The 19510-nt window shown below is 39.7% G+C and overlaps 1 protein-coding gene across 2 annotated transcripts; it reads left to right on the forward strand.

Moving 5' to 3' along the window:
* Positions 1–2047: 2047 nt before the first annotated feature.
* On the forward strand, positions 2048–10226 carry LOC103718543 (uncharacterized). 2 transcript variants are annotated; one of them, XM_088722387.1, is made up of 6 exons: positions 2096–2213; positions 3245–3310; positions 8229–8490; positions 8600–8799; positions 8899–9086; positions 9694–10226. In XM_088722387.1, exons 3-6 carry the CDS (start codon positions 8332–8334, stop codon positions 9978–9980), a joined length of 834 nt encoding a protein of 277 aa, XP_088578513.1. In that variant the 5' UTR covers positions 2096–2213; positions 3245–3310; positions 8229–8331; the 3' UTR covers positions 9981–10226. The 2 variants fall into 2 exon arrangements, with proteins under 2 accessions (XP_008805643.2, XP_088578513.1); XM_008807421.5 differs by lacking the exon at positions 3245–3310 and having other exon boundaries at positions 2048–2213.
* Positions 10227–19510: the final 9284 nt, after the last annotated feature.

Raw genomic sequence — 19510 nt, forward strand, 5'->3', positions numbered from 1 at the left:
CTGGTTCAATATTCTATATCTTTGGGTGCTTTTACAATCTAAGACATTTGTTTTCATTCCCTCGATGGGCAGATTGTCGAGATTATCCATGCGGGAAATAGGGAAGCAGGATATACCTTCCCATGGTTGATAGCATATAAAATGGAGTTTTCATGCATGCAGCCTTGGTTAGTTGAGGTTGACAACAACCAAAGTCTGTTCTAATGAAATCATTTCCCTCAAGGGACTTAGAATCTTGATGTATTGATATGTGATAGTAGTCAAACCAAGCTGCCATCTGTATTCATTCATGTGTTACTAAAATGTCACCCCAATGCTTCAAGACTAGGAAAGGTGGACTCATTCCAAACCGCCTGGTTCGGAGCGTACCGAGCTGTACCAGTGGTAGACCGGGACGGTTCTAGTAATAACATCGAGGAACCACATCGAGGAACCGGCAAGCGGGGTGTGAGAGAGAAGAAAAGAGAGAAAAAGAGAAAGAAAGAGGGCAGCAACAAGCAGCGGCTACCGGAACAAGATCGAGGGAGGAGCGAAAAAGGCTTTCGAAGCCCTTTCTCCATGCATGAAAATAGGGGCATGGTTACCAACTTCACTTAAAAAATTTTAAACAAAAAAAATTATGAGTAAATCGGTCGTTTTTACTTACAAAATAAAATAAAATAATATAAAATAAAAGACCCAAGCCTCTGTTTTAAAAGGAAAAAGGGGCTCTGCCCGGTTTCGACGTACCCCCTCTCCCCGTTATCATTCATTGCTATCATTCCAAGTCCCCGTTATCATTCCAAGTCACGATCTTTTATCGATAGCTTATCCACTCCACCCGTCATGCACCACCTACCAGAATTTGTAAAGGAGTACTACTATTGATCACCTGCTAATGATATCATCGCCCATTTCACCTGAGTGGCTAAACATGATGGTGTCAGTAGCGCCGTCAGCAGGCCAAACTTGTGCTCCGCCAAACGTTGCCTCCACCATCTCCCGGTGAACTGAGCCGTGATTAGTAATGGATGGTTTATAGCTTTTCTGTTCCTAAAATTCTCATGAAGCTTTGAATCAAAAGTACATCCATGACCTAGAGATGATTTTCTTTTCTTCAGGAGTTTCACTTGAGAAGTCATGGCAGGAGCGATGCCATTCCTTGATTCCATGCGCTCTACTCTCATGGAACAGTATACATTACCTTGAAAAAATCCTTCATTTGTCTACACTTGGGCTCTATTTAAGCTCCATTATATTCAGGTATAGTTTATTATTTCTAAACTACTTACATATTAAAAATTATATAATCTGAAGATATATAAAAAGTGCAAAGATAGTAGACCATATTCATTGGTTCAAATTATCGATGTGGAATATTCATTGTCCAATTTAAATTTGACTATATTTGGGTGGAAATCTACTTGAATGTAACCAACTCTATCTTTCCTCTCTCTCTCTCTCTCATACATACATACATACATACATATATACATATTTGTGTGTGCGCGCATGTTAAATATATAACCATCTCAATTAAAGCTTTACCTGTCAGCTATATATCCTAAATAATAATAATAAATTAGAATCATGAAAAGTTAGACATGGAATTAATCAATTAAATGGGAGGAAATAAGATCATGCAAGAACATGCAATGAATTATTAACATGTTGTCCCCTTCATTTCTTTTATTTTATATCTTCAATGATTAATAATAGGACCCTTTATAAATCCAAGCATGAACTAGTCATCATGTAACTCATCTTAGACCATGGAACCTAAACCAAACGGATCTGTATGGCTAGGATGGGTCAAAAATTTGAGCGATGGGAGAGGGAGTGATGCGATTAGGTGCTCGAGCAAGGGAAAACCTGTGCTTCTATGGTAGAAATTAGGTTCAATACCTAGGCTTAGGCCTGATCTGGCCTAATCTTGAAGGGCCAATCTTGGGCTTGCACGCTTCTCTCACCCAACTATTAATATATATTATTTTATTATAATATATAATTAATATATAAACTATAAATATATATATAATCTCGGGCTGGGCTGGGTGGGCCATGTGGCCCGTGATCAGCTCTACTTTTTAAGCATTTCGCTCTCTTTAATCGTTCTCGCGATAGATTTTTCTCGGTGAGATGGAGGCACGCCGCTGGCTCGCGCTTCTTTTGGCACTCGGGTGCCTCTCCGAAGCTCTCGACGCCAGCCCAGGTGACGTCGATCCGCTCTACAGGTACTCCTTCCTTCTTTCCCTGTTGATCGCCTCCTTGTTCGTCCTGGAATTCTTGGGAAAAAACCCTAGTTGCTATCAATCTTTAAACGGTGATTGTTTCGTATGGATTTTTCTAACCTTGAATTTGTTCATGACGTTTCTTTAACTTGATTTCTCTTTTGAATGATGAGTTCTTGGTTGATTCAAGATTTGACTTGGAATTGACTTTTCTACTCTTGGATTCCTCATTGATTTCTGAAGCGATTTTTTTTTTTTTTTTGTTGAAAGTAGAAAAGAGAAGTGAAAGCAATGTAAATAAAGAACATTTCGTGTTTGGATCGATCTTGTTATGTTCTTGGAAGATAGTCTTGGCTCGATTGTCATTTTAGTTTTGGTATCATGTCAACTAATCATCATCATTAAATTTGACCCTGAAGCATCGCAGTACGTCTCTTCTGTTTATTGTTTAGTAATATAATATTTTTTATTGTTTTGGAGTGGTGCAAAAAGGCCCCTTTGTTGGAGATGCTCTAGGTTATCTGGAAATTTTTTCTACGGTCCTAAGCTTGGGGAGGATCCGATCATGTCTTCAGAAGAAGTTCTCTTGAAATGCATTTTTCTTAGCAGATCCGGTTACAATTTTAAATGCTTCATTTTTTTGCCCCATTTCCCAAGAGAGTCTAGAGGTTAATTAGGAGAAGAACGATAGCAATTTTTAGATGTACTTTTGCACTCATAACCATATTACTAGTAAAGGAAGCACCATGTGGAAGCTAATACAGCAAACCAATGTGATGTTCTGTCAAGAGCTATCGAGCAGTTCTCATCTCTTCTGAAAAGTCCGATAAAATCAGGAGATCTATACAGGAATTGTTAGACTTTCTCCATGGTAATAACGTATTGCCTGTTGGAAACTAGAAAATTTCACTATAGGTCCCATCCATCTTTCATTTGAGATTCATAGATTGCCATCCTGCATGCTGTTATTTTGTAGAGCAGTCCACACTTCTGTCTTCTCCATCTAAGCAGCTCCTTTTTACTTATGTTTCAAGATTCCTGTGTAGATTCTCAGCCAGGTCCTACTCTCCCACTTAAAGCTTACGCTGCAGGGACTAGATGTGAGCTCCTCATGTTATCTATCTTCATTGCATTGTTACGGTGAAGGAATCCTCTTTATATATAGCATGAATGACTTTATTATATGTCGTTTTCTTTACAATTAAAGTGAATATGTGATGCCACAAATCTCTCTGGGAATCTACAGTCTTTACATTGTTTTGTGCTGAATCTTTCTTTCATGAATTATGTGAAGTCCTGATTCATCCTAGATGTTATCACTTTTACGTGAAATGCTTAAGATTTTTATAAATTTATGGACATACTTGACTCGTTAATCTGACTTAGATACCTTTAGGTTTGTATCATCCATGAAGAAAGAAGGATGAAAGTTATAGTCATTCTTTGTGGTAGTGCACTACACTCTAAGCTTTAAGTCTTTCACTTCTTTTCTTCCCCTCCCCTCCTCCCTCCCCTCAAAAAAAAAAATCAATCATGAGGGAAATTATGACTTGCGCATCTATGAGATCTTTGTAGGCACATACTGAAGAGAAAGAGCATCTGAATCAAGATTCTGATTTTTTTTTAAAAAAGAATACGAAACACATAGTCTTCTTCATTACTGGGGCACAGACTCCTTGTATACAAGTGTAGAAACAGTATGCAGTGTGCAATGCAAACCTTTATCATGTGCATTTCATTGTCTGTCTTAGCCAGCAATTTCCCTTAGGGTTTTAGTAATGGACTTATGGAAGAAGCTTACTTTTTGGTTAATGTGTGCCAATTGTCCTGTGCTGTTGTTTCTTTTTTCTGTGTGATTTGTGGTGAGGTGCATAATTTTTGGTTTTGGTCCTCCTAGGTAGGGATTTTGATTTAGGCAGTTTTGGTGATTTTGCTTCAAGTTTCGGTCAAAAAGGTCAGAATAAAATAAAAAAAGCAAAACTAAGAAATCAAGGCAAAGTCAGTTCGCATAATTTTCTTGCATTTTGTGTTATATAATATCATAATTTCTGTAACTTGGTAGTTGTAGGCTGAAAATAAAATTGTATTAATTATAGAAGGTAGATGCATTAAATATATCTAGGGTGGTTCAATCAGATTTAAAACTCCAACTGACATACATATATGGATTGGGCTATAAAAGAAGGATAAGAAGATCTAAAAGGAAATGATTTGTACGTGAAGAATAGGTTATTTTGGATGAGAAGTTCAAATTTTAAACATGTACTCGTGATAAATTGATTCAACATATGTAAAGACTGAGAAAAACAAAGCGTATGCATAAAATTAGGTTGCCTAGGTTAAGAGTTGCAACTTACACAATGGTTGAATTGCAATAACATAAGACTGATTCTTTTGGGTGAAAAATGACTTGGGTTTAGATATTGAAACCTAAATGGTCATAAGAAAACTCTCCACTCGAATAGATCCAGCAAAAACTGAATGAAACTAAAAATTTAAGTCAATTTCGGATTGGTCTCTGTGCGACCTTCCATTTCTGCCAAAAAGGGTCAGCCTCAGATGAAACTTAGAACCTTGGTCCGGGGACTAAGTTGACCTTTAAATTCCATACTGTTGCTTGTATTGGATAGAGGTGAGCTCCCTTGTTAGTTTATTCATCTTTTAGTTTCGTTACTTGAATTGATTTTATATTTTTTCCAGTATGATTTGCTAGCAATTGAAATTGGATGCTTTTTTCCAATATCCAAGCTAAGTTTTTGTGCATAGCGAGAAATAAATATTTGACTACATTTGAAGGACCAGGTTTGGTAATATCAGCTAGTTGTATCAATGCTAACTTGTTCTTTCTATTGGGTTTTTTTTCAGCAATTATAATATTTTGTTGTGCTTGCCAGGAGTAAATAATAGCTTTCAAGATGGCAATCATAAACAAAAGTCAGCATTGTAAATCAAAATATTGCAGAATAAAATATAGATTTTTTGGGGGAGGGGCACTTTAAGAAAGGTTAATTAAACCATACCGTTCAAAAAAACAGAAGAAGAAAAATGATTGAGATATTGATCTCATTGACAGTTGACGTTAAAAGAGAAACAATTTAGATATTGATCGTGTTGAGAGTTGACCTTGAAAGGGATATTCTTATTTGTAGAGGACCCGGATCTGCTCATATGAGGAACAATAATCATCATTTGAATGACTACCAGTTCCAAGAGCCTTAAGGAATCTGCAGTCAATACACAATCTTCCTAAAGAAATTGTGGATTCTCAATTTTTATATGATCAAGAAATTACTTGCAGGGTTGCATGGGTATGATGGAGTTGAGTTGAACACTTCATTATGGATGAATTTTCTACAAAAATATTGTGACTGAGATGTCTTCAGAATTTCATTCCAAGAATGCCAATTCTTGTGGCATATGAGTATCTGTTTTTCAGAAGGCACTCATGTGGGTTGTTATGGATGGATTTGATGAATCTTATCATGGTTTTGTAATGCAAAATGTTTGACTAATAAGATGGCTTGTAGCATTAGTTTCTAATTTTCTGCTTCTTGGAGTGGAAACAATCAAGCTGCATTACTGTATTGTCAGAAGTACAGAATTTGGAGTAATCCACTAGATGCACTGCCTTGTATCAGAGTGGGAATGATCAAGCTGCCGCACTGGGGTTGTCAGAAGTGTAGATTTTGGATTTGATCCATTCTACCTAGATGTCCTGCATAACTAATCCATGTGATTAGGGTACTGGATGATATTGTAATCCGTTAAATAATCAAGATACATGTTTGCTATTAATAATTAAAAGTGTAAATTTGCGGCCATTTTGTGACAAAGTGATACATACATACATACATACATACATACATATATATCTGTATCTATATATATATATATATATATATAGATAGATAGATAGATAGATAGATATACATATATTATTCTTTACCTCTTGTGACTTAGAATGACATGAGCTTTAGCATGATTCCCACGCAATGGAGGAGTGATGTAGACATAATCAGTACTCAAGGCCTTGGATTTCATGATCTGAGGTTTAGATGAACATCTGAAGTCTATTTTTAGGGCAGAAAATTGCCTTCTGGTGGCATAACTGGCTGTCTCCATGTCAGATGTGGAATTGACCTTATTTCTTTGATATTTATTTTACATATTTAGTCAAATATTTGTACCCCTAAGTCAGTTTTTGTTCCAGACTTGTGAGGTAATGATACGAATTCCAAGAATATCTGAAGTCCATTGTTGGGTCAAAACAAGTCATCTTCATCTCTGGTTCGTCTGTAAGAAATTGTTTTGAAAACTGACTCAGGCGTCCATGATATCAGTTGTGTTGAATAAAAATCTAACAATCAGGTTCATGCATACTGGCTTAAATTTTGGTGATATGCACAAATAAAATTCCATCATCTTCAGTTATATTAGGAATCTGTATGTTTTGGGTCATTTTTAGGCTGTGTGATTTATGGAGTCATTTTTCTTGGTTATACAATATATTTTTCAGTTTATCGTCCATTGATTTTATCTTGTTTAAGGAAGCCTTCGCCTTATTATTGGTTATGTTTAAGTTTTATGTTTCGGAAAATATATTGGCAGATTTTTAAGGTAACCAGACATACGAGATTGTCAAATTTTATTTTGAATTCTAACTAATATTGAGGAATATTAGTTCTGAATTAGTTTCCCTGCATTTCATTTCATTTCATTTGTGGATTCGACCACCTCTTCCTTGTAAATCATCTTTCAACTGTTCGGCCCTAGTCCCTTCCTACTAGACCTGTTCATGGGCTTCAGGCTTGGCCGGGCCTCGAGGTTCATGACCATTTTTTAATTTTTAAAAATACTTAAAAATACTAAATATGAATAATTAAATATTGCCAACGATCTATAACATGTCTATTATACCACCAAGCTCACATATCAACAACAATTGTCAATTAAGTCTACAAATACATCAAACATTAACAAATAATGCAACAAAAATAAAAAATTTCAGGCCAAGCCAGGTTGGGGCCAGGTTTTAATCCCTATGCTCAAGCCCAACATGCTTACTAGACATGCCTATTTTCTAGGCCCGGCTTCGCCTACTAGGCCTAAAACTTTGGCCGAAGCTTGTCTAAAAGGCTTCAAGCTCGAGCGGGCTGCCCAGCTTGTGAACATGTCTACTTCGTAAAAATGATATCTGGATTTGTTATTCACAAATTTGGATTCTCATGTGTTTTGGTTTAATTTCCTTTTGCATATTGAGGTGGGACCTCATAGAAGAATGCATGAAGAATGATCCATCCATCCATCCATAGAAGAGTTTGATGCGACTACCTTTAGAAACCCAACAAGATTAAACATCCATACTATGCATATAAAAATATGTATTAATGAATATAGCTTAGAGCTGCTACCTTATAACTTAATAACCTAGGAGACTTTATTAATTCCTTTGATAAATGTGGAAGCGCAAGATGGAACAGAAATTTTAGCTTTCCACAATTAGAAGTGGGAAGGATGCTGTTGTATTTTGTGGAGTCGTTGGTGTCTCAAGTGATCAGAACTTCAAGAATCCAACTTTTGAAGCTGCATATAGGATCGGCTGGAAACATAGTGACTACAACTTGGTCAATTTGTTTTAGATGCTGGGTTTTGCCTGGATTCAACCAGTGGCATTGTCTTTCAATGTTACTTTCATGCATTTGTGAAGTGTAGAAAATTTATGTGTAAGCGTAGAATCTTGATCTGCCTCTTTTTCTAATTAATATGGGCAGCTATAACATTCTACATCCTTGATTTTTTTTCTTAGGTTCTTATGGTGGTTTTAATATTTTTATGAACTGGGTTAAACTTAAAATGCAACATCGAAACTTAAAATATTTTTAATATTTTCTAATTAATATGGGCAGTTTAATGACCTACCAAATTATGTTCAAAGTTCCTTGCTGATATTAGAAAGTGACTCTGTGTGTAGGATTTAGTGTGTTTATCTTCACCCAGTGACATTTCTTTGAATGCCAGAACTTGTGTCGAGCAATGTGAAAAGACAGGAATCATCGGAGAAAGCTCCATCCAGCATTGCGAGTTTCCATCCAATGACATACCTGTCAACAGTCCATGGTATATGCAAGAACCACTTTACTTGCAGTGGAAGCAATTGAATTGCAAGAGTGACTGTCGGTACAATTGCATGATGCAAAGAGAAAAGGAAAGGGAAGAACTTGGTCTCAAGCCTGTTAAATATCATGGGAAATGGCCATTCAAACGTGTCTTTGTGTTTCAGGTTTGTCATTGTTACAGTTTGCCATTATTGGCTGTTTGGTTTTCTTGTTCATATTCTTGATAGCAGTGCTTATGTGTGTGTACTCTCATGGTGATGCTACTTTGTCCAGGAGCCTCTTTCTGCTGTTCTCTCTGCACTCAATCTGTTAATGCATTTCACTGGCTGGCTATCTTTTTTCCTCTTAGTAAACTACAAGTTGCCACTTAGGCCTCAGAGTAAGAGGACATACTATGAATATACTGGTTTATGGCATATTTATGCAGTCTTATCAATGAATGCCTGGTTCTGGAGTGCTATATTCCACACTCGGTAAGCTGTTTAAGTTCCCATGTAGATTACTGGATAGAAGTTACGTCAAGGGTATGGTGATATTTCACTCTGATGGTGGTATTTATTTACTTTTTCCAGAGATTTTGACTTGACGGAGAAGTTGGATTATTCATCAGCTGTGTCTTCACTTGGTTTTTCTTTGATTCTCTGTTTACTAAGGACATTTAATGTTAAGGATGAGGCTTCCAGGGTCATGCTTGCAGCCCCAATTTTGGCCTTTGTGACAACACATATCTTGTATCTCAATTTCTATCAACTTGACTATGGTGAACTTCCTTTTCCTCTTTAGAAGTTTAGCCTAATATTTAAATGTAGACATTTTAAGAAAATGTGACAGATCTCTACTTGAATGCATATAATAATCTCAGATTTGTGATCCCTACTTTATGGTACATGGAGAGGAAAGTCTTGATTACATCTGTATCTATTGCTGATTTCATTATCTTTGCAGCAATAGCTTTATCTTTCTTGTCAGGCTTGTTGATTTATATTCTCTCCTTATCTAGTACTGATTTGTATTGAGGCAACAAAATTCATGGTTTTATATTATTATTTTTTTATGCTAATGTTCTAAGTCCATAATTTGTATCAGTTGTCTTGTTGGTGCTCACCTTTCAGGTACTTCCAAGCAGGTTCTGTAGTTTGAAACTTTGAATCACCGAGCTAAGCCTTCTTGTTTTCTTACCTGTAGAAAAGTTTGTTGAACAAAATCTCTTAAAATCATTGGACTGCTAGGATATGTATAGATTTCATTGATGGGATGCTTTTAGAAGCTAATATATCAAACCCTATTTTTTGTCAGCATCCAGTTTTTTCGCAGGTGCACATAGATCTCCTTCTCAGTAGTAACTCTGATTGCCTTCATCCTGTCAGGTTGGAACATGAAAGTCTGTCTCGCGATGGGTGTCACTACACTTCTGGTTTGGGCAATTTGGGCTGGTATAACTCGTCATCCTTCACGCGTCAAGTTGTGGGTAAATGTAATTGGTATTGCTCTTGCTATGCTCTTGGAAATCTACGATTTCCCTCCTTACATGGGATATGCTGATGCCCATGCTCTGTGGCATGCTGCCACCATCCCTCTCACATATCTCTGGTGGAGCTTTATCAAGGATGACGCAGTATTTCGGACCTCGGCTCTTGTTAAGAAGACCAAGTAATTAATTAGTCTTGGGAGGTTCACCAGGATGAAGGAGAAGCAGTACCCTTGTTCCAGTGTACTAACAAATGTAATCTAAATTGTAGGGTTTTGGTATTCCAGACTGCCAGGTTCCATTGTCCCCATTATCCGTATTTTGTTTTTCTTGTATGTGAAGTCTGTACTTATGTTGGCAAGCAACACATTATTATCATGCTGCTGCTGCTGCTGTTGTTTTTAAGTGAGGTGCAAATCAGTGTATTCGCCATCTTTTGCTGTCTCATTGTGAAAAGGGCTAGCATTTGGAACCTTTTCCCTTTTTGGGTGGATTTTTTTAACATTCAAGAAATCAATGTAGAACATCCAGAATGAGAAAGATGCGCTTTCTAAATCTGAAAGAGGTACCAGCCTTAGGCAAACCTGAAAGGGGTGAATTGGCATGCCCTGGGGAAGCTTTTAAGGAGATCACCAAATCCTCTGGATGAAGAGAAGTAATGAAATTTCACTGATCAAACAATGGGCTTAAACAGAAACAAGTAAGCTTGTATTCAATTTTTTCACTTGATTCTTAGTGTTGGATCTTGCCAACTGATTTGCAGTTCACTGACAACAACAGGCTTCTTAGAAGGCATTCCAGATCTTGGAAGAGATATGAGACTTGGGGGGCATTTTGAATGCCCTAGTATGCTATGCAAAGATAGCATGATATAGCATTTAGTCTTGTACACAAGCATTGTTCATTATAGCAAACATAATGCAAATACCATACTCATGTTTACACAGACTACTTTAACCAAACTAGAAGGTCATGTACGCTTGTACGGCATGCCCATCTTTCCAGGGTTGTGGATTCTCCAGCTTTTCTAGGATTTTCCACCACTATTTCTTACATGTTGCGTAGAGATGCAAAGGTCTTTTCCATTTGGTTTTGTACACAATCAGCATGCTCCGGCCATCTAAACATGTCTTATCTTGAACAAGTTTTAAAATTTTGGCCACCTTTGTTACAGTTCGTGAGCACCCAATGATAGAATCCAAAGCTCGACATAAATGGCAAAGATTGGAATATTGACGTGCTGCTTTTCAAAGTGTGGTCTAAATGGGTTCTGAACTTCAAACTTATCTGGTGAAATCAAACTTGAACTTAATTTAGTTTGATTTGATTTGAGGATATCAAGTATGTACAGATAAGCAAGCTCAAATTAATTTCAAGCCAAGAACGAACAAGCCGATCTCGAACTAGGGATAGCGATGGTGCTTGCTCGATAGACCACTGATGCAACCTGAAACTGATTTGATATATAAAATTTGTTTTGTCATATAACAAGCTTTCATGTTAGGTTTGAGTTCTAAAATCAAATATATTCCATAAAGCTTCATAGTTTATTCTCTCTCTGTGGTAAATTGAAGCTCTAAACTTTGATTCAACATGTTACTTTCTCAAATAACCATTTGAGATATCCTGTCCTTGTAAGGATTAGAAACATACATGTATTTGCTCCTATTTTGAGTTTCGCTCATTTTTTTTATTGTAGTAGATTGTAAAGAATGACCAGACACAGCGATGCAAATTCAACATACAATTATGTGGTACTTGTATCTTGCTATATGATTGCTTTTGCATGGATAACCATGCATTTCACTCATCAGTTGTTCCCACAGTGAAGCGAAAATGGCTGTTACTCTTCTGATGTTGGCTAATTTATTTCAGTTGCGTGCCTCTTCACCAAACCTCCCATTATTCTGCATTACAAAAAAAAAGGCCAAAAGGTACTTAACTTTTGTTGTTCTCTGATTAATAATATCTGTTTTTTGGATGCAGCCGGATACCTGGGCATTGGATTCAGCCACAACAGCCTGTAAATGAGATCTGGGTATCCTATCTTGTTTGCCACAAGTATTGGCTTATCTTTTTTCTCTCTCTCTCTGTTTTTTTGATGAAAATGGGAGACAAAACTGCCACCCAGGCTTTATTGATGCTGTAACGAAGATATTTACAGGGGCGAGAGAACAAGAGTGGTGATATTAGGAACCATCACTGCTCTTTGAAGGAGTTACAAGTGAGCGCACAAACACAATGAGAAAACAGAAAAGAAGCAGGAGAAGAAAGTGAAAGCAACACCCAGGGACTGAAGTTTTGATTCACCTAAAAACAGCCTGCACTCCAGCGTCTTGGAAGAGAAGACCGCTTAAGGGGCTTGCGAGTGAGTAGCCCGGCTCCTCTGTTTCGCCAGTTTCAGCACAAGCCAAACCGCATTGAGAACTCAGTGAGCTCTGCCATTTGTCTCTGTCATAGGAGTACATCATATCAACCTTGAAATTGGCTGTCAAGATAGTTCTTTCCATGTCTACGATCCCCTGTGTAGGCATGAGAAGATCTGAAACGATTGGTAGCTGAAACCCTGTTACCATCGACAAAAGTCTTATCACCAGCTGCTTCATTAATTCCCTAGGAGATTACTTCTTAGATTCTTAATCTTTGCCAAGATTTTTCCAAATTCCATAAGAAGAACCTAATTGCACAAGTTAGACCAGTCGTTGAGAATTGCAATACCCTGTTCACGAAATTCCTAGTGTTTCTCTCCTTTTAACACACCCAGCATTTTGCAGCCAGCAACATGAGAATGATAGGCTGTGATGATTTCCGGAAATTTTTCTTCACCATGCCAAGCAAAGATCACTGAAAGCACTCCCAAAGATGAGCACACTGCCTCTTTTTTCTTTCTTTCTTTTTTTTTTTTTTTGGTGAAAACGGTATTTCATATAGCTCTAACGTGAGTACATCCAGCCAGATCATAAGAAAGTAAAAAGTACAAGGTATGAGGTATGTCTCCTATAGATGTCCAGATAAACTCTCCAGAGTGCCGGGTCACAAATGAGGCAACCCAGTCCGCCGCGCTGTTTGCCTTCCGGAATACATGTAATGCCTGAAAGTCGTTCCGCTCCTGAGCCAATTTACGGGTATTACAGATAAAAAGATAACCATCACCATATCTGTCCACTCCCCAAACCCAATCGATCACCATAGAGGAGTCCCCCTCAAGGCATATACGCTCAGCACCAAGTACCCGCCTCGCATAGGAGATATCCTCCCAAGCTGCCCGCAGCTCAGCCCCAACCACAGTAAGTCCAAGCGTGCGGCGACCACCAGCTGCTATCATCCTGCCGAGATGATCTTTGATCACAAAGCCGATACCTCTAGATACCCCGTCCACCAACATACTACCATCGAAGTTCACTTTGAGATGACCAAGAGGTAGGGGTACCCAAGAAACAAGGGCGAACCTGGGTACTGTGACAGCGAAAAGAGTACCTCAGATGTCCCTGGTCATCTCAGAAGAGAACATAGCGGCAGCTGTGGTGACCTCCCTCATATGAAGCATAGCTCTGTCCACCACCATTATCGAAGGTAGCCTCCTGTCCTCAAACAGGCCGGCATTCCTGTCAAACCAAATATAATAAGCCAAATATGCCCAAAGGATCCCTGCCTCAATAGTACTAGGCTTCCGCATGGAGACTCTCAGCCGATGAATCAAATCCTATGCCGACTCGACCGAGTGGGGCAAAGGGTCACGTGACCTACTCCAAATCTCTCTGGTTTTGGGACACTGCAAAAGAACATGATCAATAGTCTCCTCGGTATCCGTGCATACCTCGCAACACTAAGTGATCGTCACCTCTCACCGAGCTAACAAGCTCCTGGTCGGTAAGCAACCTCATGCCACCTTCCAGATGAAGAGCGCCACATGCGGGTGAATCTGCATTCTCCAAATCCATCCTCCCTCTATCTGTCGGACTGGCTCTCGACTCATCATCATATGAAGATCCCTGGCCCGCACCTGCGACCGCTCTGTCGGCACCCAGACTAGTCTGTCCGACCTCTTCCGAGCAAGAACCAGTAGGGCCAGGACCATCTCTGCCAACTGCTCCCCAAAAGCCTTCCGAATCAACTCCTCTCTCCAACAACCACCCCAGGCTATATCAGGTCTCTAACTCTGAAACCGGCTAACCTCGATGTATCCACCATAATTGCCAACGTACTAATCGGCTGCTCAGTTACCCAGCTATCCTCCAATACATCGATGGACCGACCATCACCAATGGCTTATATGATCGTAGGAAGCACCAACGCTGCTTTTGAAGTATACTATATTCCAAAATACCTGGAGGACGTTTGCGACATCACACCAGGAGCTAGCTTCCAACTCATGAAGGGCTCAACCTTTTTTACGATAGGCAAATCGCGCTTGCCTCTTCCGAATACCCAGGTTATTTGAAAGAAGGAAAGAGAGGTGAGCACAAAGTTCACTAATGTCAACTGCCCTCCAAAGAAAAAGGAATTTGTTTTTCTAGGTGGCCAATCTAGATTTAGACTACTTGCAAAAGAATCATGCAATCTGCTTTGGTTGGGTACGATCATGCCAACACTAATACACTGAATTCTGTGAGGATCAGTGCGAGCGTGGGTTTAGTCTCAAATCGATTATAGTTTTTGGGTACTTATACATGATCAAAGAATCTAAATAATACTTTCTGGTTAGTCATTTTGGGCAAAATCCTAAGTTGTTATAAATGATATCAGAGCAGACTCAGCTCATAACCGATGTGAACTAGAGAACACTACAGCACGGTCCATTGGGGCTAATTACCACGGGCCGATCATGGTGTTTGTAATTCAATTTGAATAAATTTTAATTCTTAGCCTGACGAGGACATCGGAGCTTAAATAGAGGAAGTGTGTGAGAAGCTGTACGAGCGTGTTTAATCCCACATGGATTATTTGCTGGATAGACCTTAGGTACTTATACAAGATTAAAGAATACAAATAATATCTTCCGACTAGCCATTTTGGGTGAGGTCATAGGTTGTTATAAATTTCATTATAACTTTATAGCTAAGCATGCTCAAGCAAGAGTAAGCGTGCTCCGACAAGAGTAGCACCAGAATAGAATAGGTGTCACAAGCCATGGCTTATAAAACCAGGCAAAGAAGCCGGTTTTACGCGTCTTGCTTCGGGCCTTTACGTAAGGCGGTCATTCTTAGAATGCTCGCGCCGGTTTTACGTGTCTTGCTTTGGGCCTTTACGTAAGGTGGTCATCTTAGAATGCTCGCACAGTTACACAGGGTCTATTAGGTATTCAGATTCCTTCCATTATACAATCTATTGTAAATTCCATGTCAGGCCGAGGAAGCCAAACTGCTTATGGATTTGTCTGCTCTGGTCTAACTTCTTGCAAGTCATAATGTGATAAGGCTCACGAATTGTAAAGCGAGCTGCTACAGGGTTGGAAAAGTAAGGTGCCATGGAAAAGATGCTGCCAGTCGGATAGTTTATAGAAATAGTTGTCATAAGAAAAACTGACTGACTATTTTATTAGTGCCAGTTAATATACGATTAAATAATGATGATGTTATGCATAAGTTGGTGGACATCGTGACTTTGATAAAATATGTTTTGTAGCGTGAGGAAAAGCATAATTAGATGAATGCTAGGTATACTTTTATTGGATAAACTTATACGAGCCTTGCACCACAATCCTGAACCAGCCTAATTTGGATCTGAAATTTGGACCTGTGGCAGTAGGTATGAGTAGCTTTGGAACTAAGATGATGGCTGTTAGATATACCCGGCCAAAGAGTTAATTTGAAATACTGAGTCCAGTGCATAAATGCCAACCAAACCTCTGAATGATTAAAAGTTAGCCAAACCGGACTTAAACTAATTGATTATGTGTGCTAGGACTGAGTTCAAATGATCTAAACTTAGCTAAAAAGCAATTTTGGTCGGGTTTGGGTCGTATCCTCTATGATATTAATCATTGGTGCATGCTTAGATGGAAGAATAATTGGTCTTCTTTTACGACAAATGTTTTGCATAGATTTCAAAGCATTTCAAGCTCTGCTTTTTCATCTATCTGTATGGATCAACAATGCACATCGCAAAACAAAAAATATTTTTTTGTGCAAAAGATCGATCCAATCTGAACTTATTTTGGTATACGGAGGAATGCTTTCCATATGATTGAATAGATAGCCCGTCACCCTATCCTTCCCATAATTATTGGATCCCAACCTCCGAGGGAGCAATGCCCAACACGACTGTTTACGGTGGGAGAAATTTCACAAAGTCTTCACAATCTATTATTTTGATATTACGTGCATAGATCAGAGAGAGAGAGAGAGAAAATCCAAAATCTTTCTCAACAAGTCATCTTTCATTACTTCCATTGTTTCAGAAGATCTTCGCATGCTTAACGAATGATCAACTCTTTGCAATCATAACTTCTCTCCCAGTATGAAGATATCTGGTCTACAGTCTAAAGTACATAAGGACAGCTTGCAAGAGATTGAATGCCAAATTCTTTCGTTGCATTCCTAATGAAAATAGAAAGTTTTTCTTAAATCTTTTTGAAATCTAGTAAAGGGCGCCGCGGGGCGGCAGTTTGTGCCTCCCTTTTTCATAAATAATAATAATAAAAAAAAGAGAGGATTGGAATGGCATCACGACTAATGATCACTCCTCCATCTTTTAATCTCGCTTGGTGCGAGCAAATACTTATGTTTAAGAACGTGTGATAACACAAAATTAAGAAAAGATGATGGCCATCGCATCCGCGTGCTTGCACGAAGACGACCAACGTTGACGCATCCTTCGCAATCTTAGCCTGGCGGCGGATCGCGGTAGTGGACGTGATCTCGATGATGTTGACTCGGGAAGTCTGGGACCCACCGAACCCATGCGACGTGATAGATACGAGGCTGAACACCGTCCTCGCTCGCAAGCACGCCTTGGATGTGCACTATGTCGTTAGTGATTCACCAAATTTTTTTGTCCCATCCCATGATTGCACTCAGATCTGATTCAGCCAGAACAAAAAAAAAAAAAAAAATCTATTAAGATCAGTGGATAATCTGGCAATTTTACCACAAAGAAAGCAAATAATCATGCATGTATTACACTTTTTTTTCTAATTTATCCGCTATCAACTGAACAGTGTGAACATGGTCGGACTAATAATCACTTGCATTAATAATTTTTTTATTTCAAAAAAAAATTATATATAATTAATAAAATTACTGTCGATCGTTTATTTCAATAATTATGGTGCAGCATTTTTGCATATGTATGATGATTGATACGTAGAATTTGTTAGGTTATGCAAATATTTAGATTATCGGCCAAATGTATTGAATCGACATGGAGAAAGATAGCAAGAGACGATTTTGTTAATGATGGATATTTTGCGCATGCCGTGGCAAGAAGAGAGAAAATAGCTATATCCAAAATATTTATGTTTTAATTTTTCTGTTAAAAATTTAAGGCCCAAGCTCGAATGCTTTTTTTCTTTCTTTTTTTGAACGAAAGGGGAGGTCGCACAAGTGTATTTAATAGTGCCACATCTTTAGCAGCCTGGAAAGTTCCATAGATCCATACTGAAATTAGGACTTGGGATCTCGCCCGATCAAAGGAAGGTTCGTAAAAACCCGTTGGCTTAAGCTCCGTTGGGCGCATAATAAACATCTAGCCAACTCCACATGGCATCAGGATTAAACAATGCATGCGAACATTTACGCTTCTGGGTTGCTGTAACGCATCCTCCTCCTATGAATGACGTAACCCGTGACCTACCACACCGGGCTTTCTCACCCTGCTTCGCTTGAGGCTCCTTTTTTGGGGTCTAGCTAGCTTTAGGTCCGTGGACTAATGCACCTGGCCTCGCTTGCCTTTATCCGTACCTTCCATTATCGTGACCGCCAACTTGGCATCTAATTATCAAATGGATCAGTCAGATGTATTTAGTCCCACATCAGTTATTTAATAGATAAATTTTACATATTTATATAGAATTAAAAAACTCAAATAATACTTTCTGACTAGCTTTTTTTTTTTTTAAGTGAGATTATGAGTTGTGATAAATGGTATCTGTTGCTGGAAATTGGACCCGGGGGCTGCCGCGAAACCGAGAGGGGAGGGGCTCCGCTACCGGGACGGTGGACGGTGGTGCGCCGGCTGGTGGCGTCCTCCTTGGAGAGAGTCCTGCAAAAAAAGCCGGTGGCCGGACTTTCCGGCGCCGGCCCTCCGATGCTTAAGTCAGAAGGGGCTAATATGTGGAGGGAGTAAAGGAGAGGAATGTTTGTTCTTTGTGTCGTATATTTGTGTTTGTGTCGTCTTGTCCCTTTTCTTCTCCCCAGGTTCCCTTTTATAAGAAGTGTTATGTTACCTGGGAGGTGACGGGGGATTTGTTCCCTTTTGTGATAATTGAGCACGATTTTGCTCATTAATGGCGTAGTGGAGAATAAGGCTGGATCAGACCGGGGTCAGGGAGTTGTCGCGGTTGATCGGACCCGTTGGAGTGGTTGAACCGCCGGCCGTGGTGGGCCTGGGGTTCGTAGATGGTAAGTGCATTAATTGCTGAGTGAACCGGCGGTCAGGAAGAGCCATACGCTTTGATAGTTCAGTGATCCGGAGATCATCTTGAGCCGTGTTCATTTAATGACTGAGTGTATCGGAGGCCTGAAGGGGTCTCGTGCATTAATGATAGGTCGTGCCGAATACCTGCGGAGATCTTGTGCCTTGATGGCTTGGGGATAGTGGCAGATTGTCGTGGAGTTACGCGTTTAGCTGTCAGATCCTTTAGAGGGTTAGGCGGAGATTGGGTATTTGGTTAAGCCATGGGCTCGGTACGGGTGCCGAGCCGAGCTGATCGCCCAGCGGGGCGTCCTGTGGCGGGGTGGCTTCTGGTCGTCACCTTCTTGGTCGGCGCTCTCTGGTCGGCGTTCTTCGGGCAAACGCCTCCTTGGTCGAGCGCCTTCTTGGTCGGCGCTCTCTGGTCGGCGTTCTTTGGGCGAGCGCCTCCTTGGTCGAGCGCCTCCTTGGTCGAGCGCCTTCTTGGTCGGCGCTCTCTGGTCGGCGTTCTTTGGGCGAGCGCCTCCTTGGTCGAGCGCCTTCTTGGTCGGCGCTCTTCGAGGCGGCATGACTTGGATTTTTCCCCCAACAGTATCAAAACGGATACGATCCATAATTTATGTAGACTATGAGATACTGCAACACGAATTCATTGAGGCTGACTACGGATCGATCGTGGTGCTTGTTATTAGATTTGAATGGATTTGAACTCTTAGTCTAATGAGAATATCGGAACTTAAACGGAGAAGTATGTGAGAACTCGTGCGGGCATGTATTTAGTTCCATATCGATTATTCACCGTGTAAATTATAAGTATTTATATAGGATCAAAAAATTCAAATAATACTTTCCTCTAAGTTCCGAATTGTGCCACCATGTCCGTGCGCTTTGGGATGCGGATTGGCACTGGACCTTGTCCACGTGATAATTTCTCCCAACGTGCACCTCCACAATCGGAGAGCCCGCTTGCCATTGATGAAGTACGCCGTTACGTGGACGGCACGATAGCAAATAATGTAAACCCATTTAATCATATCCACCGCATGCCACGTACGGATGGCTGTGATTGGCGAGCAGAACCGGAGAGGATCCCATATCCCCTTCTTTAATATATCTCAGTGTATACGAAAAGTTTCAACAGACTG

The sequence above is a fragment of the Phoenix dactylifera genome, chromosome 5, assembly GCF_051530095.1.
Source record: "Phoenix dactylifera cultivar Ajwa chromosome 5, Ajwa_hap1_PhDact_Kaust_v1.1, whole genome shotgun sequence".
Lineage (NCBI taxonomy): Eukaryota > Viridiplantae > Streptophyta > Magnoliopsida > Arecales > Arecaceae > Phoenix > Phoenix dactylifera.

Bases quoted from the DNA above. Each gene is read 5' to 3' on its own strand.
- LOC103718543 (XM_008807421.5), top strand. From the start codon at position 2,119: ATGGAGGCACGCCGCTGGCTCGCGCTTCTTTTGGCACTCGGGTGCCTC. The intron at 2,214-8,228 runs GTACTCCTTCCT...TTTGAATGCCAG, and splicing joins GACGTCGATCCGCTCTACAG to AACTTGTGTCGAGCAATGTG. The intron at 9,087-9,693 runs GTGAACTTCCTT...TCATCCTGTCAG, and splicing joins TTTCTATCAACTTGACTATG to GTTGGAACATGAAAGTCTGT.